The 25448-nt window shown below is 39.7% G+C and overlaps 1 protein-coding gene across 1 annotated transcript; it reads left to right on the plus strand.

Moving 5' to 3' along the window:
* Nucleotides 1-531: 531 nt before the first annotated feature.
* Nucleotides 532-24955, plus strand: Gtpbp4 (GTP binding protein 4). The gene is made up of 17 exons (XM_047520840.1): nt 532-674; nt 2849-3019; nt 4446-4549; nt 4633-4769; nt 5855-5955; nt 7428-7520; nt 8443-8634; nt 9036-9101; nt 11897-11986; nt 13493-13603; nt 15156-15233; nt 15612-15663; nt 16103-16203; nt 17866-18063; nt 20377-20442; nt 22884-23027; nt 24074-24955. The coding sequence occupies exons 1-17, from the start codon at nt 627-629 to the stop codon at nt 24224-24226; spliced, it is 1905 nt and encodes a 634-aa protein (XP_047376796.1). The 5' UTR covers nt 532-626; the 3' UTR covers nt 24227-24955.
* Nucleotides 24956-25448: the final 493 nt, after the last annotated feature.

The raw sequence follows: 25448 nt of genomic DNA on the forward strand, positions 1-25448 counted from the left end.
TGTAACAGGAGGGTCAGAGGGAACGCTGACGGCTGCCACAATAGGGAGGCGCAACCAGGGCAAGATCGACGAAAACAGGTGGTCACTCTGAACTGGCAGGAGAGAGGGCAGGAAGAAGGACGGCCGTCCAGTCCCCGGCCGGCGCTCCTTCCCCGGCGGGCCCCAGCTGGCTAAGGACTTGGCCCGGCCGGCAGGGCCTCTCCAGCTCCAGCTCGCCAGGCCGACAGGGACACCGCGCGGTGCCAAGTCCGCGCCGCCGCCTCCTGAACCGAGTCAGACAACCCCGACCGCGGCGGCACCCAAAGCGGGGTTCAGGGTGGAAGTCCGGGGCCCCTCCTTACCTGGCAAGGAGCTAACCCCTCGGACCCCTCAAATCCGACGGTGCTGTCGCCCGCCGCCCCCAGCTCTACTGGCCCCCACCCCTCGGCGGCGTACCTCCGGGTCGCGCGGGGGCGCTGTGAGATCCCAGAGCGCCGGGCGGCGCCCGGCGGAGACTCCGGAAGTGACGCTTCTTCCGGACCGGCGGCGGAAATGCAGTGCGCAGATGATGGCGGAAGTCCCGCCTGCTCCCGACGGCGGAAGTCCGGTCTGTCTCGCCGGGTCTCCTCGTGCAACCCGCGGTCAGCATGGCGCACTATAACTTCAAGAAGATTACGGTGGTTCCGTCCGCCAAGGTAGGGACCGAGGGAAGGGCTCCCAGTCTCTCTCTCCTTTTCTTGGCCAGGTCGTCCGGAGGGTTCGGGGACCTTTAACCCTAGGGCCGGGAGAGGGGCGCGCGTTGTGCCCTGTCGCCCTCCAGTGCAGGGCCTCACTTGGCAGGCCTCTTCCTCCGGCCATCAGGCACCCCCAGACAGCGGCCTCACTCCCGAGTCCGAGTCCGAGTCCTCCGTCCCCAGGCCAGGGGTCCCCCGGAGACCGTGGTGCCTCCGAGAGTCCGTAGGCACTGCCCAGGTAGGTGGGTGGTGGTGACCGCGAGGTGCGCGGGGAGGCCTGTGGCGCTCGGTGAGGAGCAGAAGCTCCTGCCGTGGAACTCGAGTTGGGCGGAGCCGCCTCCTCGCCCAGGGGGCTTGGTGCCTTGCTGTCATAGTTTACCACTTCTTAGTTTTTAAGTCGTTCTTTTTCTCTTGGACTTGGGAAACGCTTGTGTAGTTATTCGGTGCAGCAAGAGACAGTCCAGAAAGTGTTGAGAATTGAGACTAAGTCAGGTTTTTCCGTGAACTTTTCAAAAAACACGTGTTTGTCGGGCGATCCCTGGGGCTCTGCACAGAACCCATTCAGAGGATGATTTGCTGTGGTTGAACGTGGTGCACTGTGAATATAGACAGTTTCCTTTTCTTCAGGTCCCAAGGTGGAATGAGCTTGCCTTGGAAAGCTTTACAAAAGCCAGCATTTTACACTCATAGCACAGAATTAGTTGTTTTTTCCACTTCTTCCCGACAACCATTATGGTACATCTCTCTCTAGATTGTACTATTCGGAAAGAAATCCTTTAGAGGAATCATGTTTTCTTTGTATTTTTGGCCCTCCTGATATTTTCTCATTCATCTCTCAAGTGTATTGAAGGAATTTGCAGTTTTGTTTAATCTGAAATACAGCTCTTTGGATCATATGAACTTTGTTCATATAAAGGCTTGGTAGAGAACTTTATATTAGTATAACTTCCATTTCTGTTGTCTTGAGCGAAATCTGTATTTCTAGATGGATTTACTTATGTTGAAAAGATGGCACAGTTATCCTTTGGTGATTGGAAGTGAAAAGGGAATCACAGTTGGAAAGTAGGACACAGTTCATTGTAGTATCTATTGAGTGACTGATGTTTATGCCAAGAATTGTGAGTACAGAATACATAAGATACCATTTTGGAAGTCATCTAGAGGTGTGAATAGAAGCACTTACAACCACACTGTAAATATCAGAATTGTTATAACAGAGGAATATATAGTACATACAAGTTGGCCTCTTAGTATCTGTGGGTTCCACATCTGGATCCAACCAACTGAAGATAGAAAATACTTTGTAAAAAAAAAAAAATAACACGCTTTGGTACTGAACTTGTGCAGTGGGAGAGTAGGGAAACTTCATGCAGTTAGTGACTTTTGAAACAAACCTTTATGGATGGGAAGTCTGTTGGAGAGAAGAGTAAAGATCCAATGTGTATTAATGAAGGTGTGAATATTCGTGCCTTTGATAACACTTGACACACTGTATTTCGATCCACTGGATCCTGAATTTCTTGAAGGAAGGGTCAATGTCTTGTTCGTTATTTATCTTCAGCACCTAAGTATTTGTGTCTTTCCAGGTAGGAAATGATCAATATTGTTGAATTAATGAAAGCATTCAGGGAAAATCAAGTAATTTTTTTATGACTAGGTATGTGAGATTGAAGAAGCAGGGGAATAGTTCCTTATTAAAGAGAAGCAGGGGCTGTTTGCACTGGGGAATGCATTGCAAAAATCTTTTATATCCTCAAATAGTCACCTTACATACCCATAGAAAATTACAAACAGTGGGTTTAATTTACCCACTATTTTATGTCGTTTTTAAAGTCAAACTTATACATATGAATTATACAAATTGAAGGATTTTTTTTTTTCTGTTTTTCAGATTTATGTTTCAGTTGTCTGACTGTGGTTTTAAATATTCTTAGGTATGGGGTGAAATTTGTTTCAGCAGCCATTCATTGTTTCTTAAGAACCAGATGAACAAAGTTATATATTAAAAAGTTAGAAAAAATAAATGTTGGTAGTTTAAAATGTGTACTACAGTTAGTTATTAATGTTTTAAGGAGGTTTCAAACAAGTGAATGAAAAGGAGATGTTGATTGTGTCTTTATTTTCTTTAATTGCAGGACTTCATTGACCTGACATTATCGAAGACTCAGCGAAAGACTCCAACAGTGATTCATAAACATTACCAAATTCATCGCATTAGACATTTTTATATGAGAAAAGTCAAATTTACTCAGCAGAATTACCATGACAGACTCTCACAGATTGTTACAGATTTCCCCAAATTGGATGTAAGTGATTCTAGGAGTTGTGTGGTCATATAAATGTGGGCCTTCAGAGAATCACCAATTAGCCAGTTTGGTGTGGTCATTTGACAGAAAAAGAAACAGAAAATAATTGATATGCCAGAGTTTACTGAGTATGTTAGCATCAAAACTGGGAACAGAATCTATTTTTTGTTTTGTTTTTAGTGTTTTTCATTTTCCTCAACCATATCCCATCTAATGAGGCCCTAAGTAAACCAAAACCCTCCCGATAGTTCTTTAAGGATACCTAGCCTGTAGGGGGATCAGATACCATTAGTTGGTCAGTGCAGTGATTAGAATGTGTGATTGAAAGATCATGATGACTTAGATAACTGGGATAGTGGTGAAGGTATTGAGAAGTGATTGGCTTCAGGATTATTCAGTAGCAGCACTAAAAGGATATGCTCATAGACTAGACACAGGATTGAGAGAGAGAGAGTGGAGAGGACTTTGGGGTTCTCTACCTTGGATGACAAGGGTTGCTGGTCACCAAGCTGAGGAGGGGAGGACCAGAGTCCAGTCTGTGCATGCTATCTTGAGACGTGTGAGGCATCTGAGTAGAAATGGCAAGTCCACGTAGAAACAGACTTATTTATTTACTTATTAGTATTGGGCATTGAACCCAGAGACACTTTACCACTGAAGTATATCCCCAGCTTTTTTTTATTAAATTTTGAGACAGAGTCTCACTAAGCTTTGAACTTACTATCTTCCTGCTTCAGCCTCTGGAGTTGAACCCAGGGATGCTTCCTCACTGAGCCATATCCCCAGCCCCTTTTTTTTTTTTTGAAAAACCAAAACCTGTATACATTTATTTATAGATCTTAATACAGTAAGATGTAAATGAAAATTGAAACATTGCTTGTTGAACCAGTAATTTGATGATTATTTAATAAGAAATATAAACTGGAGTTTCTCCCAAAAAAAAGATTTGCATGAAAATTTCCTTACCTTGTGGTTTATGCTTTAAGAGTACATTTTACAAAAATCAATCACCAGTTTTTTAATATTTTATTCAGAAACAGGGTCTTGCTGAGTTGCTGAGGCTGAATTTGAACTTGAGATCCTCCTGTCTCAGCCTCCCAAGCCGCTGGGATTATAGGTGTGCACCACCACCCCCAGCTATCCTCAGCTTGTTTTAAGATAGTCTGCCAACACTGGCCTCAAACTTGTGATCCTCCTGCCTCAGCCCCCCAAGCATGAGGGATTGTAGGCATGCATCACCACACCCAGCTGCTTCTGTTCTTGGAGGACTAAATCCACAGGGTCGTTGGCCAGGAGAGGAATCTGGGGAGAGAAGCTGCAGGTTTGAGTAGAGAGGAAAAGGAACTTGTTCTTCACATGTTGTTTACATGTAAGGATGTGAAACTATTGAACCAAAGCAACTGGTGTTTTTGTTTGTTTGTTATAGGATATCCATCCATTTTATGCAGATTTGATGAATATTCTCTATGACAAGGATCATTACAAGTTGGCTCTAGGACAGATTAATATAGCCAAAAATCTAGTGGACAAGTAAGGTATTTTCTTACTATGGTGTCTTTTAAGTTATTGTCAAAAGTGACAGAAAATTCTTACATATTTTTTATTTTTTTAAGTGTTGCTAAAGATTACGTACGGCTTATGAAATATGGTGATTCTCTCTACCGCTGTAAGCAGCTGAAGCGTGCTGCCCTCGGGCGCATGTGCACCATTATCAAGCGACAGAGGCAGAGTTTGGAGTATTTGGAACAAGGTACTTGTTTTTCATGAGCACTCATAACCATGTGTTCTATTGAGATGATTGGTCCTTGTGGAGGACTTATTCTTGAGGGTTTTTTTTTTTTTTTTTTTCTCTTTTAGAGATGATGAGATCAATTTTTTGGTTTTGTTTCGTTTTTGCGGTGCTGGGGTTTTAACCCAGGGCCTTGTGCTTGTGAGACAAACACTACCAACTGAGCTATCTCCCCAGCCCTCAAATGATTTTTTTCTAGTGTTAGTGACCTACAAGAAATTTTAGTAAGCTAGTTTTAATTGAAAAAGTGCCTAGAATTATAATGCCTACACACTATTTAAAAAAATATGTTTTTAATGTTGAATAGATAAGACATAGACATGAATCTTGGAAAAATACTGAAGAATATTTTATAAAAGTAAAATAACTCAGTTTTATTATTGATAATTTTTATTTTAAAAAATGCTTTTATTTAACAGGACAGTTTCTGAATTTTGGAAAGATTTTATGGAAAGTGTTACCACCTCCCATGCATGTACTTATATATTATAGTCATTTTGACTCATTTGGTTTTATTCTCCTTTCCACTGCATTTTGTAGATCATTTTCCACCAGATTTATGATATGTGGGTGCTTTGAAAATTTTTTCATACACATCTCTTGGCTCTGTAGGAGCCAGTGGGTGCCACTTCAGCGTGTTGGTGTTGCAGATGAGGCAGTTAAATGGAAGTAGCTCATGTGGTAGCCAGAAGGTGACAGCACATGTGCTTCTAGACATGTTGCTGTCCCAGTAACCTCACTTAATGAAAATCATCTGGACGCTTCTCCCACGTGGTTTTTTGACCTCACCTTTGACTTACTGAATCAAAATAACAGGTCGGTAGGCCTAGAAATTTGAATTTTGGTACATCTACATTTGGGAAATACTATCATATATGTACATACATGCTATTACTCTCCTATTTTCCCTTTTTTTTCATTTATTTATAAAAGTTTGAGTGAGATTAATATAACCATGAGCTTGTAGTGTAGCTAAATTGAAAAGAACATTTCAATGAAATCTTAAAATTTGAGTCTCTTGATTTTTCAATTTAAACTTTTCATAGTGCGTCAACATTTATCCCGTTTGCCAACCATTGACCCAAATACAAGGACTCTGCTTTTGTGTGGGTACCCAAATGTTGGGAAATCCAGCTTCATCAATAAGGTAGGTATATTTTTATTATAAAGCAGATTATCTGACTACACTAGGACAAAATGCTACTGTATTGTCACTTGGTGGAATTTAGGATGCTCTTGGTAATGTTTCTGGGTGACCAGTTAGTGCTTTAGTGAACACTACCCTAGTCTTCAGGAGTGCTCACGCCTGAGCACACCCAGGTTCCTCTCAGGAAGTTTTAAGTCATTGTCTGAACCTGTATTTATATTGCTATAACAAAAACCATTATTTTTAATTCTCGTGTGTACCTCACAATTTCTGAGGAATTTTAGACATTTGAATGCTTTTATGATGGCAACTGGAAAGCTTTTCACAGGTGTGTTTTGTCAGCTTATCCTGGGAGTGGTTGTGTGAGAGGACTTTCTGTGGTAGGTGACACTGAGCTGGACTCTCCCAGTCTGCAGCTACTTCTTGGGTGATTTGTCACTTTGTTGTGTCATCTTTCACATCAACTATGAGGTCCATTGTAGTGGTCAGTTGTTGAGTCTGTCTACCTGAGTGAATTTATTAAGTGTACCATTTAAGTAATTGAGTAATTTGGTACTTAGAACAATTTAGCTGATTTTGCAGAACCTAAAAGGAATGGAAACAGCATTTAAAATGTTAGTTCATGGTGGGTAGGGAAGAATGAAAGAACTTTGGATTGTAGAGAGGGGAGTGAGGGGAGGGGTGGGGCCGGTGGGGATGGGAAGGACAGTAGATTGAGACAGACATTATTACCCTATAAACATGTATTAAAAAAAAGTTTTTTTAAATTTATCACTGTCAAGAAAAAAGACAATGAAAAAAAAAAGTAAAAAATAAGTGAAAAAATATTTAAAAAATTCTAAAACATTAGGAATTACATGGTACCAAGAACACTTTTTTGCTTTAAAGTAGATCAGTAGGTTTTATTTCTACAAGTTGTCCTGACATGGTAACAAACAAAACTCGCCAGGGTCATGGCTGAAGTGTCAAATGCTTGTCAGCATGCACTGAACCGTTCCGTGACCAGTCAGTACTCTGGGGGTTAGTGCAGTGTCTGCTGGCCACATGTGGCTTTTTAAATTGTATAAACTAATTAAAATGAAAAAATCAGTTTCTTGGTCAGATGAACCAGATATCAAGAATTCATTAGTACCAAGCTGCTGGTGGGCCCCATTTGCAAAGTGCAGGCATAGATCATTTCTATCATCAGAGAGCACTGTTGGGTGGTGCCGGTGGTGGGAGAGAGAGAGGAGCTGCTCTCCTCCAAAGATGGCCTTTCCTCTGCCTCCCTGACACCTGAGACAGGGTTGAGGAACCAGGGCATTTACCAAAGTTAATAGCTCCTGACCTATGCAGTTTAATCATGTGAGGTCATGTGGGTTTTTCCCTACCAAAAATCAGTCCTAATAATGTATGTTGTGCTTGAATTATTTGAGAGGAAATGAGATATGGAACTTGTGTGGTTGTGAAAGTTTTGATTATTTTGTTTCAAGGTGACAAGAGCAGATGTGGATGTTCAGCCCTATGCATTTACCACCAAGTCTCTATTTGTTGGGCACATGGATTATAAGTATCTGCGTTGGCAGGTGAGCTTCTTACCTATACACATAGAACAGACTTGGTTTTTGGATTAATGTTTTGGATTAACATTCCTAAAGAAGTACAGTGTTTTTCTATTCCATAGTGCCTTTATTTATTTACCTGCTGTGTGAGCACCATCCTGTAGTGAGGGTTCTGCCGAGTAGGGAAAATATTCTGACATCACCAAGAACTTCAAATTTCTTTATCACCAAAACTGGGGATGTGTAAGGGCATTTTATATATAAATCAGAGGAAGCAACTAGCTTCCAGTGTGGGTTTCTGGATTAGTGATTTTATTTCGTTAGTTTTGTTTTTGTTTTTATACTAGGGATTGAACCCAGGGGTGCTTAATCACTGAGTCTCATCCGCAATCATTTTTTGTATTTTATTTAGAGATAGGGTCTCACTGAATTGCTGAGGCTGACTTTGAACTCACAATCCTCCTGCCTTGGACTCCCAAGCTGCTAGGATTAGAGATGTGCACCACTGTGCCCACCTTCATTTCATTAGTGATGCTGCCTAAAATAAATTCTCTTTGTATCATTCCTAACTATGTTACTAGTAATAGCATAAACTATTTAAAGCATGAAACAATCCATTTCCACAATTGAATTTGACTTTATAAATGACAAAATAATTTTCATGACCTGGGAGAGTGTGCCAGTTATTCCAGTTTTTATATGTTATGGTCACTAATGAAAAGGAGTCATTTCTTTCAAGGTATTTGGCTAGCTCTTTAGCTCCGTAAGGTCTCCTCCATCTCTTTTGTTTTGATGTATAAAGAATGTCTTCTTTTTTCATTGCTTTATTTCATCATTTACTTGTTTTGTTAGGTCTGGTTTAGGTGTGTGAAAATGACTCCTGGGTTGTATTGGACAAGAAGCTTATGAGTAAATGTACTTAGGAGTAATGAAGTCTGGTCATTAGGTTGTAGATACTCCAGGGATCTTGGATCATCCTTTGGAGGATCGGAACACCATCGAGATGCAGGCTATCACAGCCCTGGCCCACCTTCGCGCTGCGGTTCTATATGTCATGGACTTGTCTGAACAGTGTGGACACGGGCTGAAAGAACAATTAGAACTCTTCCAGAATATCAGACCTCTCTTTATCAATAAGGTATTTACAGTCACGTTTCAGTTTACACAGTAGTGCTGCCTTATCTGTGGGGAAGGTGTTCCAAGACCCCCCCATGCCTGAAATCACAGATATACTGAACCATACATGCTATTTGAACACAAGCACCGTGATGCCACAAGAGTTGATGTGATAACGGAGATAACATCTAAGTGACCAGTTGGTAGCATACACAGAACGAAGACAGTAGTCAAAGGGATGATTTACATCCTGGGAGGGAGGGAGTGGGATGGTACAGGATTTCATTGTGCTACTCAGAATGGTGCACAGTATAAAATTTAATAATTGTTTATTTCTGAAATTTTCCATTTAATGTTCTACAGATGGGGGGGACCACAGCATTCTGCAGTATGAAATTGAGAATTATTTTTCTTGCTTTCTAGCCTCTTATAATTGTAGCAAACAAATGTGATGTGAAACGAATAGCTGAACTTCCTGAAGATGATCAGGTAAATCACCTTAATGTTTTAATCACTTTTATTCACTATTCCGAGTTCTCTTATCAGCCAAAATTAGAAGGAATTTAACTGTACTAAACCAGATAATATCCTCAGTAGTTTAGTGGCATAACCATTAGGAAAACTTAAAACAGGTTTCTTCATTGCTGCTGTTTTGAGTCTATGGAACCATCTGTGTGTTTGACAGGTTGACACCCTGAACCTTTAGAAAATGTCGTTACTGAGGAAAGGATTGTTCTTTTAGATTGGTGACTTAGAAGAAGTAAGTTGTGGAGGTGTGTTTTATCTTTTCCAGGCCTCAGAATATCAGGTATACCAGGGCAGCATTTTCCAGAATAAAGTTCTTACTAGGATAGGTATTCATAGGTGTTAATAAAAGAGATTCTGTGGTTAAATGAGTTCAGAAACAAGTGATAAAGAGAAGGAGAACAAGGATCTGTAAGCTCTTATAAAGTGGGGCTTTCCAGAACTGTGAGTATAGTGTATGCTCACATTCTCCGGGACGTAGGCAATATGATGAAGCATAATTTTTCAAATAAAATTGACTCTGCAGCCCTTTTTAATAGTCAGCTTTTGGGGTACACAAATGCTTTGAGAGACATGTATGACTATACTGGTTTTCACACTGGTGCTTGGACCAGCAGCACTGTGTCACTTCTGCCGCTAACTTGTCAGGAATGAAGATTCCTGGGCATACCAGGCTACGGAGTCAGGAAGCCCAGGGTGTGGCAGCAGTCTGAGGTCAGCAGGCCTTCCAGGTGACTGATACACACTAGAGTTGTGAGAACCACTGGGCTGGAGTGATAAATGCTATCTGGCCATGTCCTGTGGCGTATGCTTCATTGACCCAAATTAAAAGGATTAGTTAGCTTTTCTTAAATAACCATACTGGTTTTCTGAGGACACAGCAGTAAGTTCTTTAAATTATTCTTTAATTATGTGACTCCTGATGCCAGAGAATTAATTTGTCTTTGAAATAACCTTTATATATACTAGTTAATCTGTTTTTCAGTTTTAAAGGGGTTGGAGGAGAAGAGTTGGAGGCAGTAGGTAACATCAGGAAGGTTTAAGAAGTAAGTTTTGGTCAGATGCTCAGACTTTGGGGTTAGACAAGCTCAGGCCCAGCTTCACACTTACAGCTGTGTGAAAAAGAAGTGAGGTCACCCTTTGAGACCTGGAGTGGAAGTAGTGCCTGGACCATTGGTTACTTGCCAGCTGTGATGGGGAAGTGAGGTCACCTTTAGGATCCCCAGTTTGTCCAGAGAGGGTAATATCCACATCACTGGTTACTGACCAGCTGTGTGGTAGGGAAGTGAGGTAACCCTTTCGGAGCTCAGTTATCTGTTAAGTGGAGGTGATGCTACATCATTGATTGTTGAGAAGTTTTCACGAAATCAGGAAACTAGTGCATAACAGGCACTGGCACAGTATTACTGTTTGCTTAAGTGAATGTTATTTTACAGCCTACCCTTTATTGACCCTTAAACATGTTTGTTATTACATGATAGTTACACATGACAGTTATCACGTATACAGGTAGGCTCAGTGACCAGCTTTTCTAGGGTCAGGTGCTGCTTGTTTTTGCTGAAACCACAACTTTAGGCATTGTACTAAAGGAAGTAGACCTGTTCATGAGCAGCTTCACTTCATGTGCTGGTCTTCTGCCTCTGAACTATGGTCACATGTACAGTTAGATGTAAATGCAGCATTTGATGGAGAGCATGTAAACCAAGCCCCTTCTTTTTTTTTTTTTTTTTTTTTTTGCAGTGCTGGGGATTGAACCCAGAGCCTTGTGCATGCAAGGCAAGCACTCTACCAACTGAGCTATATCCCTAGCCCTTTGTAAGCATTTTTATATGTTATTTTCTAAGGAATTCTTCTGGACTGTGGAAGCACATTAAAAAAAAAAAAAAAAAAAAAAGCTTTGAGCTAGGTGCTGTGCATACCTGTAATCCTAGCTCCTCAGGAGGCTGCAGGAGGATCACATGGTAGAGGCCAGCTTGAGCAATTCAGCGAGGCTCTGTCTCAAAATAAAAAATTTAAAAATGCTGGGGATGTAGCTCAGTGGTAGAGCACCCCTGGGTTCAATCCCCAGTACTGCAAAACCCACAAAAAGTAGCATTGAAAACATTTTTTGTAAAGTCGATCTTGATTTTGCCTAAATTTCTGTTTTGGATAGTGAGGTCTTACAGAATGTTCTGTAGAACTTTGGATTACACTTGACTATGGTTTGATTCTCCCAGGTTGTTTTTTGTTTTTGGCGCTAGGGATTGAAATCAGGACCTCATGCATGCTAAGCTGGTACTGTACCACTGAGGTGTACCTCCAACCCCTTGCAGAAGAAAGAGTATAGGGGGAAAACATTTAGATGCCTGTTCTTTTTTTAAGTACTTATTATATTAGCAAGGTGACAAGAAATTTCTCTAAAGAAAATAATCCCAAAATATCACCATCATAACAAATTTTCAACAATATTCAATCACAGTTTTCCATGGTTATTAATCCTAGACAAAATGTACATTTTTAGGGACTGGGGAGATAGCTCAGTCGGTAGAGTGCTTGCCTTGTAAGCATAAGGCCCTGGGTTCAATCCCCAGCACCAAAAAGAGAAAAAAAAAAAAAAAACACAAAATGTACATTTTTAGATGCCTGTTCTTTAGGGGTAAAAGTATATCATAGATGTTGAACAATTCACATTTGCAACCTCCATTTGCATAATAGTACAGTTGTTCCATAGGGAACTAGAAATCAGTATTGCTTGTCTCATTTTTCCTTTGCGTTCACAGAAAATATTTGTAGACCTGCAGGCCGAAGGATTCCCTGTAATAGAGACCAGCACCCTGACTGAGGAAGGTGTTATTAAAGTTAAAACAGAGGTCAGTTCTTGCTTAACTGAGGTGTCAGTCTTTTTGTTGTCTGTCCTTCGTTATAGAAAAGTCATTGGAGGGGGATAGTTTTTCTAGGAGTTTTTAACACTGAGGAGTGGTATATTATAAGATGGGTCATACACATGGCCTTGGATCACTCGTGCCTTGCCCCCTTCAGGTGAATGATGGGATCGGAAGAGATACAGTTGTCCCTCGGTGTATATAGGGATTGATTCCACGAGCCCAGTGCATGCCAAAATCTGCTTTAGAGTGGCATGGTATTTTCGTATCATCTAAGTACAGCCACCCATGCACTTTGAAGATTTCTAGATTACTTATGATACCTAGTGCATTGTAAATGATAGGCAAGTAGTTGCTATACTGTATTAGAGAATAATGCAAAAAAAAAATAAAACCCTCTACATGTCTAGTTCAGTTGGAGTTTTTCTTCAAAAATTTGTGATCTACAGTGGTTGAATTGGTAGATGTGAGAACTGGGTATGGAGGGCTATGTACTCACAGTTCCCACTGTCAGAAATGTTAAAATGGCTGCTGTATCCTTTGACCTTCCTTGGCCATAGCAAAAAAGTCCTTTTATAGAACATCATTAGATGCAGAATGAAAGAAACAGTCTTAAAAGCAGGAACGACTTGGAGAGGCAGTCTCCTGTTCAGTTTCACATGCTGTCTTATTTTCTATGTTGGCATGTTATTTTTACCTGGATGGATTAGTTGCTCAAGTTGGTCGAGTCCTGGGCCAAGAGCATTGCATCTAGGTAAGGAGGTAGAGGGCACTCGTCTACACAGGGGTACTCATGGTGGAAGTGCGGCCTTGTGTGAGACGTGGGAGGGTTGCTTCAGGATTCTGCTTTAGGTTGGCTCTCTTCTTAGAGAGGGCAATGTGCCCCAGCAGTTAACTATTGAGAGAAAATTCTTAGGAAGTTCCAAACTAACTTGTCAGTGAGTGGGCATTTGATTCTCTTTTTTTCTATTTATTTTTATTGTAAACAAATGGGATACATCTTGTTTCTCTGTACATGAAGTAGAGGCATACCATTTGTGTAATCATACATTTACATAGGGTAATAGTTTTTGGTTCATTCTGTTATTTTTTCCTGCCCACCCCACCCCTCCCACCCCTCTTTTCCCTCTATACAGTCCCTCCTTCCTTCATTCTTGCCCCCCTCCCACCTCCCATTATGCATCATCATCCACTTATCAGCAAGATCATTTGTCCTTGTTTTTCTGAGATTGGCTTATCTCACTTAGCATGATATGCTCCAATTTCATCCATTTGCCTGCAAATGCCATAATTTTATTATTATTTATGGCTGAGTAATATTCCATTGTGTGTATATATATATATATATATATGTATGTATATATATATATATATATATGTATGTATATATATATATATATATACAGCATTTGATTCTTGATTCTTCCTTCAATGTATGGCAGGGGGCTGTTGTATATGTCTTTGTGATTCTGCTTTGTTTTCATACTTTGTTAGGCTTGTGATAGGCTTTTGGCTCACCGAGTGGAAACAAAAATGAAAGGAAATAAAGTGAATGAGGTGCTGAACAGATTGCATTTAGCTGTACCAAACAAGAGAGATGATAAGGTAAGGTGGCCTTTTGAGGGAACCTTTGAGACAGTTATTGTGGTGGTGGTGCTGGCTATAGCCTTTTCCCAGGGTGGCTGTTCTGGTTACATGCATGCACAAATGGACTTCATAGGTAAGCTTCAGTTTCTCATTCATAATAGTTATTCACAAACATGGTAAAGCATTGAGGAGGCAAAGAGGGTGAAGTGCCATGTAAAACCAGCTTCTCTCTCAGATGCAGTTACTGTTAACCCATCAGTCTTGTTTATCCTTCCAGGAATGTTTTTGGTAGAGGATATTTCTTTAAAAAATTTTTAAGCAGATGGACATATTTTCTTTCTAAATTTTCATTTTGTTGCCATTGTAAACACGGCACACCTTTATGTGGACCTGGTGTGTTTTAGAAATCCATTATTTTCGAGGTGTGAAATTGAGACTGTGCCATCAAAAACGCTTGTCTAGTTATATTCCACTAACAGTTGAAGAATGCATGTTTTCCTACCTATATCATGTTGGGTGTTAACCTGATGAAAAAAGCCAATAAGCAAAAAATAAATTACAACTGCATTCATCATTGAAGAAATACTTAACAATCTTCATGTTGATTTGTAATTTTTAGAAAATCCAATTCTTTTCATAAGTTCTATATGATATTTTTTCCTCTTTTTGTTACACACTGTTGGTGTTGTGGTTCTTCTTTTTTAACCTCAAGGAATTACGTATTTTTCAACTATTAACATACATAATGTTTCCTTCATGGCTGCTAGATTTTGTGTCATGCACAGAAAGGCCTGCCATCCATCTAAAAACATTAAAACTGTCCTTTTCTTTCATATTCCCATGTTTGTTTGTTTGTTTGTTTAATTCACCTCTTTTTTGGCTACATGTTTTCACTGTGTCTTAAATTTCTTTTGTTCCAAGGGAGGTGCTCTGTTTTCAATTGATAATCATTTATCTCAGAACTGATTATTGGTATTTTTCGGTTGAATTCTTATACATACTTGGATTTATGTGTTAAATTTCTCATTCATTAATTCATCTGTTATTTCTCCTGCTTTCTTAGGTGATTTTTCTCAATAATTTTGATGTTTATTTTTTCTAAGTGAACTTCAGAATCGGTTTGTGGAATCCTCCTGGCTTCCTTGCTCAGACTGGCCTTGAAACCCATGCCCTCTGAATGTTTTTTTCTGCACATTTTTTTTTTCTTTCTTTTTTTTTTTTGTGGTGCTGGGGTTCGAACCCAGGACCTTGTGCGTGTGAGGCAAGCACTCTACCAACTGAGCTATATCCCCAGCCCTCCTGCACATTTTTTAATTGATGCACTACAGTTGTAATAATGGTGGGATTTGTTGTTAGATTTTCATACATACACACAATATAACAATATAATTTAGTCAATATTATTCCCTAGTGCTCCCCGCCTCTATGGTTTATTTGAATTGGTCTGGGTATGGTATTTATAGTTCCCCTGCAGACAGAGAATTTGCTCCTTGTTTTTTTTTTTTAAGGTTTCTTTTCTCATTCAGCAAGGTACTTCACTTAAATATTTTCAATAATGTCTTCTTCTCAGGAGAGGCCCCCTTTCATCCCAGAAGGAGTAGTGGCACGCAGGAAGAGAATGGAAATTGGGGAGCCCAGGAAAAAAAGGGTATGTTGCTATAACTCAGGCTTGTTTTATAGAGAGGGACAGAATACTCCAGTGATGGACTTGTAGCATTGAACTTGTGGGATGTTCGACTCTTGAAGGAGGCTTGGGTCATGAGACGCAAGCTGAACACACCCAGGACCCAGCCCTGTTAGGTTCCAGGACACAGTAGTGAATCCTGGACAAAAACCCCTGCTCTCTTGCAGCTCTTTAATTGATAGTAGATTGCAGCAAGCCAAATATGTAAGGTGTGTCTAACTGCCCTACCTGAAATAGAAGTTGAGTCCCAAAGGTACTGAAAGATGTAGAGGACATTGTGAAAAGGAGGGAGCCAACTGATTTTGGGATTAGTAGGTAAAATGAATTTTTTTTCCATTGCAGGAACGAGATCTTGAACTGGAAATGGGAGATGATTATATTTTGGATCTTCAAAGTAAGGGCTAGAAAGTAATAGTTACTTTAAATACTGATTATATATGAGGTGTTTGAGAAAAACAAGAAAAGACTAAAGAAGTCTCCAAGCATATTTGCCAGTTTTTTTTTTTTTTTTTTTTTTTTCCCTTTTTATTTTTCAATTTAATTTATTGAAAACTAAGTTATATACTTTTAGGGCTCTTTGAGATTTTTTCCTTTCAGGTCATTTTGTTTTCGGATGAGACTTATTTTTCTAGCTTTCACATTGTGTCTGTTGAACAGTTGTTGGTCAGGGTTGATCTTGTTTGTAGTAACTTATGCAGTGTTGAATTTAAATGTTCTGTTGTCTTTGTGAAGTGATAAGATTTGGCATAAGTTATAACACACTTGGGGGCATATTGTACTTAAAGAGATATTAGAATCTACCATAAGAATAACTTTTTTTTTTTAAACTTTAGAATACTGGGATTTAATGAATTCATCTGAAAAATATGATAAGATACCAGAGATCTGGGAAGGCCATAATGTAGCTGATTATATTGATCCTGCCATCATGAAGGTCTGTTACTTTTTAAATTATTGATATTTCCTTTTTAATGTGACTGACTACTGGAAGAAACAATCACATTTGCCTATCTTTGTTCCTTTCATTCTCTTCATGTGTATCCCCCTCCTCCTCTTCCTCCTCCTCTTCTTCTTCTTCTCCTTCTTCTCCCCCTCCTCCTCCTCCCCCTCCCCTTCCCCTCCCCCTCCCCTCCCCCTCCTCCTTCTTCTTCTTCTTCCTCTCTCTCTCTCTCTCTCTCTCTCTCTCTCTCTCTCTCTCTCTCTCTCTCTCTCAGGCATCACCACCCCTCCATCCCTGATGACACTGCCTACTCTGCCCTGCCTGGTCCTGGGCTGTGACGGGCTGTCAGTGTGGTGCAGCACTGAATCCTGTCTGTGTCAGGCTTTTTTGCTTATCACACCTCTTGCCTGTATTTCCCTCTGCAAGTCCAGCAGGTGGCGTCGCATTATCAATAAACTTGGTTCCATGGGGTGTGAACTCTTCTGATCTCCTGTTTTCTGTCCCTGTCTCACCTGTCCTTCTAATCTCAAGAGATCTGGTTTAGCTCCGGAGAGTGCTCTGCTTGTTCTCGATTCATGGTTCTTTAAGAGCTTTGCTCCATCACCAGCATCTTCTCCTGGGATCTCCTCCATACTTGCTTTTTCTTAGCATATAACCGTCCACAGTTTCCTTGACTTTTTGAGAAACAAAAAACCCTCTGTCTTCCTTTAGTTCATATCCTGTTTTTCTCAGACTCTGGAAAAAACACCTTACAAAATATTTGCTTTCTGCATTTTTCCACTACTTATTTCCTGGGTGCCCTTCTTCATTTAATTTTTCAGTCTCATTTTCTATAAGCTCTTCACGTCTTCCATCTCAAACTCATTCCACTGTAGAAGTTGAGCTGGTTAGAGTGCCCAGAGAATGAACCTGAATGTCAGCCTCCTTTACTGTTCCTACTGTTCACTTACATGTCATCCTTGTCTTCTCTCATTAATTTTCATCATGACTTCCCCTGCCATTTCCTCCCTGTTTTTACAGCCTCGTCCCCTTTCCATTCTGTGTTCTCTTTCCCAGATATGAGCAATCATGTGACTCCCTTAAATGTTCCCTCTGTGTGCATTCATCTCCCTTGTGTCATTTCCAGTTTCCAAGACAGGTTGGCCAATCTGGCCTGGCCCCTCCTCTCCCAGCCTCATTCCTTTTTTACTTTTCACTGAGGTCAGGACATGGGTACATCTCTCTATTGAGCTTCTGTTCAGATTCATTTGTTAGAGTATAATATGCCTGCATGTATTTTTTAAATTTTTATTTTTTTCTTAATAACTTGGTAGCCAGTGAGGTTCTGTTTAGAGTGATAGTAGAATGGATAAATGGGATATTGTACAAGTTTATATCCTTGTATCTGCTGGGAATGTTGGGGAATGAGGGAGGTGGGTCTCTGCCCGTTTTTAGCCTTGAAGTTGTTTTCTAAAGAAAAGGCAGCAGCACGGAACAGTGCTGACATGAACACTGAGTGTCCATGTAGTCTGTTTTGTTCACAGAACCTGTTTCCTCTGAGATAAGGTCTGTACATGATCAGGGCCCAGTTGTGACTGGACCATGTTGCTGCACCTATTTACTTAGAAGTTTTTTGTTGTTAATTTTGCTTAATTGTGACTACTCTTAATTTTGAAGAAATTGGAAGAATTAGAAAAAGAAGAAGAGCTAAGAACAGCTGCTGGGGAATATGATAGTGAATCTGAAAGTGAAGATGAGGAAATGGTGGAAATCAGACAGCTGGCAAAACAAATTAGAGAGAAAAAGAAGTTGAAAATCCTACAATCCAAGGAAAAGGATACACAGGGACCCAGGATGCCTCGAACTGCTAAGAAGGCAAGTTTTGTGTCATTCCAAAGAGGCATGACCTGTTTTTTTGTATATTGGATTGTTGTGTAAGTTATTACTAAGTACAAGGTTTCAATTCATTTGTGACTGTAAAATTGCATATGCTTTGTCGTGTTGGTGTATTTTGACTTGCAAGGCAGTTTGTCTTGATCTTTTATATTCTGATTACTGTGCCCTTTCTCAGTGTCTTTCATCTTTAATCTCAGCATAATTATAAATACAATATTTGTGTAATTATACCAAGTTAAAATTGTAACTTACAGTTTTACAGCTATCAATTAACATTTTTTTGTTCTTTATTTTCTGTATTAATCAGAACTCTTACTACCTTTTACAGTTTACAGAAACCTAACTCAGTCTTACTTAAACTCAAAAGGTGATTTCTGGCTCCTGTGACTGGTTAGGATGGATAGAGTTGTACTTTAGACATGAATGGATCAGGCAATGTCAGAATCCTTCCCATTTCTCACCTCCACCTTGTTGGGGTATCATTCTCTTCTGCATCTTGTATGTGACCTCCAAGACCATAGGTACACAAGCATTATGGCCATGGCAGGGTCCTGTAATAACCCTCCTGGACCACAGGAAGTTGGGTAAGGGAGCACCAATTCTCAAAGAAAGAAGACAGCTGGCAGGCAGCTAAAATACAATGGGAGAGGAAGAAACATAATTTGACATTATAGAAATCTCTCAAAAGATACTCATGTTTTAAAATGTGATAATGATGGTTCTTGACATACTGGAATATTTTATTTCTCCTGGTGGTGCTCATTGATGTCTGGGAAAAAAGATGTTGGCACACTGAATCCATCTCGGGGTGTGTTGCTGTCTTCCACTTCACTATCTCATCTATACCATGACAGTCCTTCTCTTATCCCCAGGGTTTTTATGAAGAGTGAAAGGACATAAAGTATGCCTTGTGTCTTAACATAGAGGAATTGCTCAGTAAATGTTAGTTTTCATGGGATTTAATTGAACTGTCCAAGGGCATGCAAGTAATCCTGAGTCAGAAATACAACATCTAAAAGAAATGTGTCTCAGGTCATTGTAAAAGGTATGATCCCTAGATTTAGAGGAAGAACCGTTTGTCTAATCCTGTTGTGTGCCCACAACATAGATCACTTCTGTGATTTCCAGAATGTGTATGTGGGGGGGTGGTTTCCATTCCATCAACAAGCAGTCAGTTCTGCAGAGAGCCACTGGGCATGCTCTGATTGAACTCACTTCAATCAGAGTTTGAGATAGCGTCAAAACCCATAGGTTGAGGGTTCTGTCTCATGGATTGCCCGAACTTCTAACTTGGCAGCTACAAATTGGGGTTCCCAAGATTTTGTCTTTGATTAATTTGCACTTGTGGCTCACTGAACTTAGGAAAACACTACACTTAAAGTACACACATTGACCTGCTTATTATAAAGTATATTTTAAAGGATACAGATTCTGAAGAGATGAAGTAGGATGAGGTCTGAAAGCACAGGGTCTCCATGCCCTTGCTGTTGGGGTACACTGTCCTCCTCCCTGCACACAAATGGGTTCTTATTTACTCTTCTCAGGCTTCCCCATGGTCCAAACCCTGTCCTTCTGGATTTTCATGGGTTAGACTGAATAGGGAAACCCAACAAGGCTGTTTAGATTCTTGGCCTTCTGTTGCAGCCTTTCTTCCTTCCAGGGATCTTTATGATCATCTGTCAGATGAGGCAGGTCATTTTTTTTTTTTTTTTTTTTTTTTTTTTTTTTTTTGGTGCCCAGGATTGAATCCAGGAGTGCTCTTAACCACTGAGCCACTTCCCCAGCCCTTTTCTATATTTTATTTAGAAACAGGGTCTTGCTGAGTTACTTTGGGCCTCACTAAATTGCTGAGGCTGGCTTTGAACTTGCAATCCTCCTGCCTCGGCCTCCCAAGCTGCTGGAATTACAAGTAGATAATTTTTTTGATGACCAACTGCAAGACAGAAAGGCAGGGGAAGAGCGTATTTTTAGTTTGTCCTGCCTCGAGAAAGAGAAATAGCTTCCTTCAGAGGAAAAAGGAACTGGAGAAAGGAGGGCAGAAGATGAGACAGAGATTTTGCTTCCTAGACCTGAAATACCCCAGTTATAATAAAGATTGTCCTTCACCTCTGTTGCTCTGTAGCTGCTTCAGGAACGAAGGATTAATGTCAAAATACATTAACCTTACTGTTATAGTCGTTTAGGAATAACACAGAGTAGAAGAATTATGAACTAGTAAACGCATACCATAGTAGTAGATGTGTATTTTCCTTTGATTTTTTTTTTTTTTTTTTTTTTTTTTTAACTTTTCAGGTTCAGCGGACAGATTTGGAGAATGAGATGCGTAGCCTTGGTGTTGACATGGACGATAAAGACAACGTAAGTGTGCAGGGATGGTTTTATATACAGTCATGCTGCTCAACCATGTAGATGGATTCTGAGAAATCTGTCATGTGATTGGTCAGCAGCACATCAGCGTGTGTCCTTACGTGGATGGTGTAGCCTGTTGCTTCTAGGGCCAGTGAACAAAGTAGCACAAGAGAAAATGATGCCATAAAGAGATGCAGTATGAGGCTGCTGCCAGCATAGCTGCACACCACTTCACAATGAGCCTTTTTTTAATAAGTAGGAGTGCCCTCTAAAAAAATGAAAAAAGTAGTAATGCATAAGCTAGTAACATGCTTTTTATTTTTTTCAAGTACTTTGTATATAATTGTATGTGCAGCATAGTAGTTTGTTTATACCAGCATCACCACAGACCTAATAACACATAGTGATGTGACATTGTGGCAACTGTGTTATCACTGAACAACATCCCATTCTTTTTTATTTTGAGACAGTCTCACTAAGTTGCTTAGGGCCTCGCTTACCTGCTGAGACTGGCCTTGAAATTGCAATCCTCCTGTCTCAACCTAATAAGTCCCTGGGATTGTAGGCATGTGCCACCACACCTGTCTTCCATTATAATTTATGGGACCACTCTTTTATCATGGACTAAAGTCTTGCTGTGTGGCATTTGATTGTATTCATGCGGCTATCTACAACTTAGTTAATAAAGAAAACCAAGGTCGTGGACACTTGTGAGGATACAAAGTTGACGTTAGAATTACTGGGAGAAGAAATAGGAGCTTTCTGTTTCTGATGAGAAGATTTATTGCCTTAGGGTCTGGTTTGAGGTGATGGGTTAGCAGTTAAAGAGATGAGCCCACACTGCTCCTGTTCCCTCTTGGGGAATGCTTCAGAACTTAGTTCAGCATCCAGGCTAGCGGTGCAGAAAGATGGCGTTCTCAGAGCTCAGCTCTTACCTCTAACCTCTCAAGTAGAGTTTAAGACCTTACATGTGCGCTGGTGTGTTACGTAAAGTTCATAAAGTTTCATTAACGTAAGTTAAGTGAGGTGAGCCTAAAGCTTTTGCATATCTACCTCTTTCATGTTGATGGAAAATTTGGAAAATATTAAACTAGAAAGAAAAAAATCCCTACCTAGTAGTTATATCATGTATAGGTTTTTCTGTGTAGAGGTTTTTCCATCTTTCTGTTTCTTTTTAAAATATACATTTATGATCACATTCCACATATTCTACAGCTTATTGTGGCATAAGCAGTTTTTTTTTTTTTTGTCCATTTTAGGGCCGATTTATCACATTTTAAATTGAGTAGCAGTGTGTTTTTATTTTAGATCTTTTGGATTGTTTTCAGTTCAAAATTCATTTGTCGTCACCTCAGAATTTAAAGTGCTGTATAAAATATAAGCATCAGTGAAAAATAGCAACTTCAATAGAATGTCAGAATAAAATAGATAATTTTGTGGCTTTCATTTTGGTAACTAAAGTTTCTATGCAGTGCCTTATTAGCTGCAGTTTAATGATCAAATATGAGATATTGTGACTCAACATGAGAGAAACTAGGGTCTAAAAAAAGCTGTCTTCCTGGAATCTCAAGGACTAGGAAACATACATCTGTTAATAATTCTAATTTTTTTTTTTTTTGCTCTGATGAATTATGCCGGAGCTTATATATCTTCATGTAAAAGAATCTTTATGTTCTGAATTATTTCCTCAAAAAAAAAAAAAAAAAAAAAAAAGATTCCAAGAAGTGGAATTATCAGACTGCAAGGAGAACATTGTATTCCATTTTTCCAAAAGTGTTGGGATAATTTAGATTTAATACAAGTGTGTGAGAGTGCCTGTTAGCTGCACATGTGCTTGTGTGGAGAATTTTTCTAATATTTGTATATAGCTTCTGACATTTGGTTGCTTTCTCAGTGCCAGGCTTCATGTCTACTTACCTTTCCAGGTAGTTGCGCTATCCTTATCTTACAGACCAGGTAATTGTGGGTGAACAGGGTTAAGGGACTCCTTTAAAGTCCTGTGCCCAGCATGAGGCAGAGCCGTGGCTTGACTAAGGCCTGACAGCAGAACACGCCCTCTTAGGCAGACTACATGCCTTTGCTTGAACTTCAAGGTTGAATTTTGATTATGTTGTCTCTTTGTGTTCGTATGGATAACCCCAGAGTGGAGGGCTGGGAGGGGTAATTTTTTAATATATGAAATATCAGTTGTGATGCTAAATCTGATGTTCAGATTTGAAGGGGAGGTTCTGAATTAACTCTTTAAATGAAACTAAAATCAGTTTTGTAGCACAGAGGAGCTTGTATTAAGAATATTTCACCACTAATGAAGTGAAATTTTGTGTTATGTATATTTTAAAGATCTTTAACTTAAAACTCCTTTCCCTTTGTTGTAGTAATTTTGATTAATGCTGGGTCTGAAAGCAGGGCTGGACTCCAGAGCACCAAAATTTGTTTTCTGTGCATTTTAGGCCCACTATGCAGTCCAGGCAAGAAGATCTCGGAGTGTTACTAGGAAAAGAAAGCGGGAAGAATCTGTTCCTCCCTCTTCTGTAGCCCGGAGTCGGAGTTGCTCTCGAACTCCACGTGATGTTTCTGGGCTCCGGGATGTCAAGGTTAGTCTCTGTGATATGTAATAATAAGAAAATAAGAGGCTTGTATGTAATAATAAGAAAAGTATTTGTTACTCAAGGGCTTAGGGCAAACACCAACAGTTATTTGGAGGAGCGGGAGCTACAGGCAGGAATTTAGCTGTGCACTCCATTCTTTAACTTATCATCATCTTCTGTAAATGGGCTCGAGCTGGGGAACAAACAGTTGGATGCCCCTGGCAGTCACCCTTGGTGGACCATTCTTTAATGCTTTTCTTTTTTGGAGAGTGAACAGAAGCATGGTCTCATATCATACCAGCGGTCTAAACTTAGGTCCCAGCTATTCAGGGAAGTGCTAGGAAATGACGACCCCTTCCAGCATCAAGGGCCTCATTCCCAACAAGTCCATATGAGGAACCAGCCTGAAGGGAACTGTTTTGGTTGATAGTCAGGTGATCCTGTTTACTTTATTATGGGAATGTTTTCTGTTCAAATTGATAACTTGGGTCACTATCATTTCTTTGTCATTTCATGACAAAGGCATGTTGAATGTCCATAATCTCTTTTGATGAAAAGTCTTTTTAATAAACACAAAAATTTTTTTGTTTAATTATCTTGAGAATTCAGGTACAGGAGAAAGTCTGTATATACACTGGCTAGCAGCCTACATGAGGGAAGCCTGAGTTTTTCATTCCATCATGCTGTTCCATCTAGAAATTAGGGTGTTAATATTGGCTTTGCCCTCTTCACAGTCAGATGTGAGCACTACATTCTCCTGGCCCTCAGTTTCAGTATGTTGTTTATAAGGACATAGATGTACCTTAATGGTCTGGGTCTACAATGCCCCAGTTCTTCTAGGTACAAAACTTTTCTTAGATATGATTTTCATTGAGTTTTCTTAAATATTTATTGAGTTGCTGCAGATACTGTGGTGGGTCTGACTGAATGAAACTTACCAGAATCTCTTCATAGAATAGACCTGGTTCTTTTTTTAGCACCTGGTAGTTAAAAATCACAGTGGAAATTTATTTGGTTTTCATTAATTAACTTTGTTGTGTTCACCTCTATAGATGGTGAAGAAAGCCAAGACCATGATGAAGAATGCTCAGAAGAAGATGAATCGCTTGGGGAAGAAAGGGGAGGCGGATAGGCATGTGTTTGATATGAAGCCTAAGCACTTACTCTCTGGAAAGAGGAAAGCTGGTAAAAAGGACAGGAGATAGCATCCTTTTCAGTTGATGTGGTTTGGCTAGAATGCTACTGTTTATTTCTTGGTTTAGGATGGGTTGGTTTCATGAAATTGAAATCATGATCTAGTAACTGAAAAGACAGTGGAAATAACTAAAGTGGTTGTTTCTTTCCTGAAAACTGGATAACTATATAGAGGTGTGGGAAATTTTTATCACTTTGTAATACTATAAAGTTTTTGAGTGGATGGTGTTTTTGCATTTAATGGAGTGTCTGCTTCAGAGTCACCACATAAGCTTCAGATGTCAAGTTTTCAACAACAAAAAATCACAAGACATACAAAGTAACACAGCATGGCCATTAAAGTAAAAAAGTAAATTGATAAAGCCATCCCTCATAGCCGACTTAGTAGATAATAGACTTTAAACAAACTGCTGGGAAAGATTTGCAGAAGTGGAAGGATCTACTGGTGTCATTAGGTTGTTTTGATGAAGAAAACACTTTTTTGCAAGAGGGAGATTTGGATCACCATTCCTGAGGTGCCCTTTTTTGAAGAAAGGCCTCCACTTGGTGGGCATAGACAGGGCTACCAGCCTTCCCCTGCAAGATGGGAAGCAGATCCACTTACAAGTGTGTTAGAACCCTGTGCTTAAAATACTCTCTTAAATTATTTTCTAGTCTTTTTGTACAATATATCATTGTAGTCTGTCTTCAACTATTTTACCTAAAATAATAAACCTTCAGAAGAAAATAGTTTTGATTTACTTTGCTGTTTTGTTTTGTTACAAGTCATTGTAGATTTGGCCAATGGAAAAGAGGTATGACCTTTTTTGTTTTTAAAGCAAAAATACATTTTGAGGAATAAAATGCCTAAGATTATAGCAATCCACTGTGACATGTTCAAGAAGATAACAAAAATGCCCCCACACCATCACCAAAGCTACCTCCTAAAACTTTATTTTTACTTAATATTAAATGGATAAAACAGTGAGGTATATATAAGCTCAAAACACTCTACAACTCTAAAACATCAACAAACATGCCGAATATTAAAAGTTTAAAATATTATTTCTTGACTACAAAACACTACCATGGTTACCAACCACTGACTTTGTATGTCGTTAAAGAACAGATCCTGGCTCAGCAAGTCCTGCCATCTAGAGCCCTTTCAAGTACACCCGTGTATGACTCTTCTGTGCTTTTGTAATGTAATTCAGATTTTCTTCACATAGATAGATGTGTTTACAATGTATTGCA

Source organism: Sciurus carolinensis, chromosome 12, assembly GCF_902686445.1.
Source record: "Sciurus carolinensis chromosome 12, mSciCar1.2, whole genome shotgun sequence".
NCBI classification, from domain to species: Eukaryota; Metazoa; Chordata; class Mammalia; order Rodentia; family Sciuridae; genus Sciurus; species Sciurus carolinensis.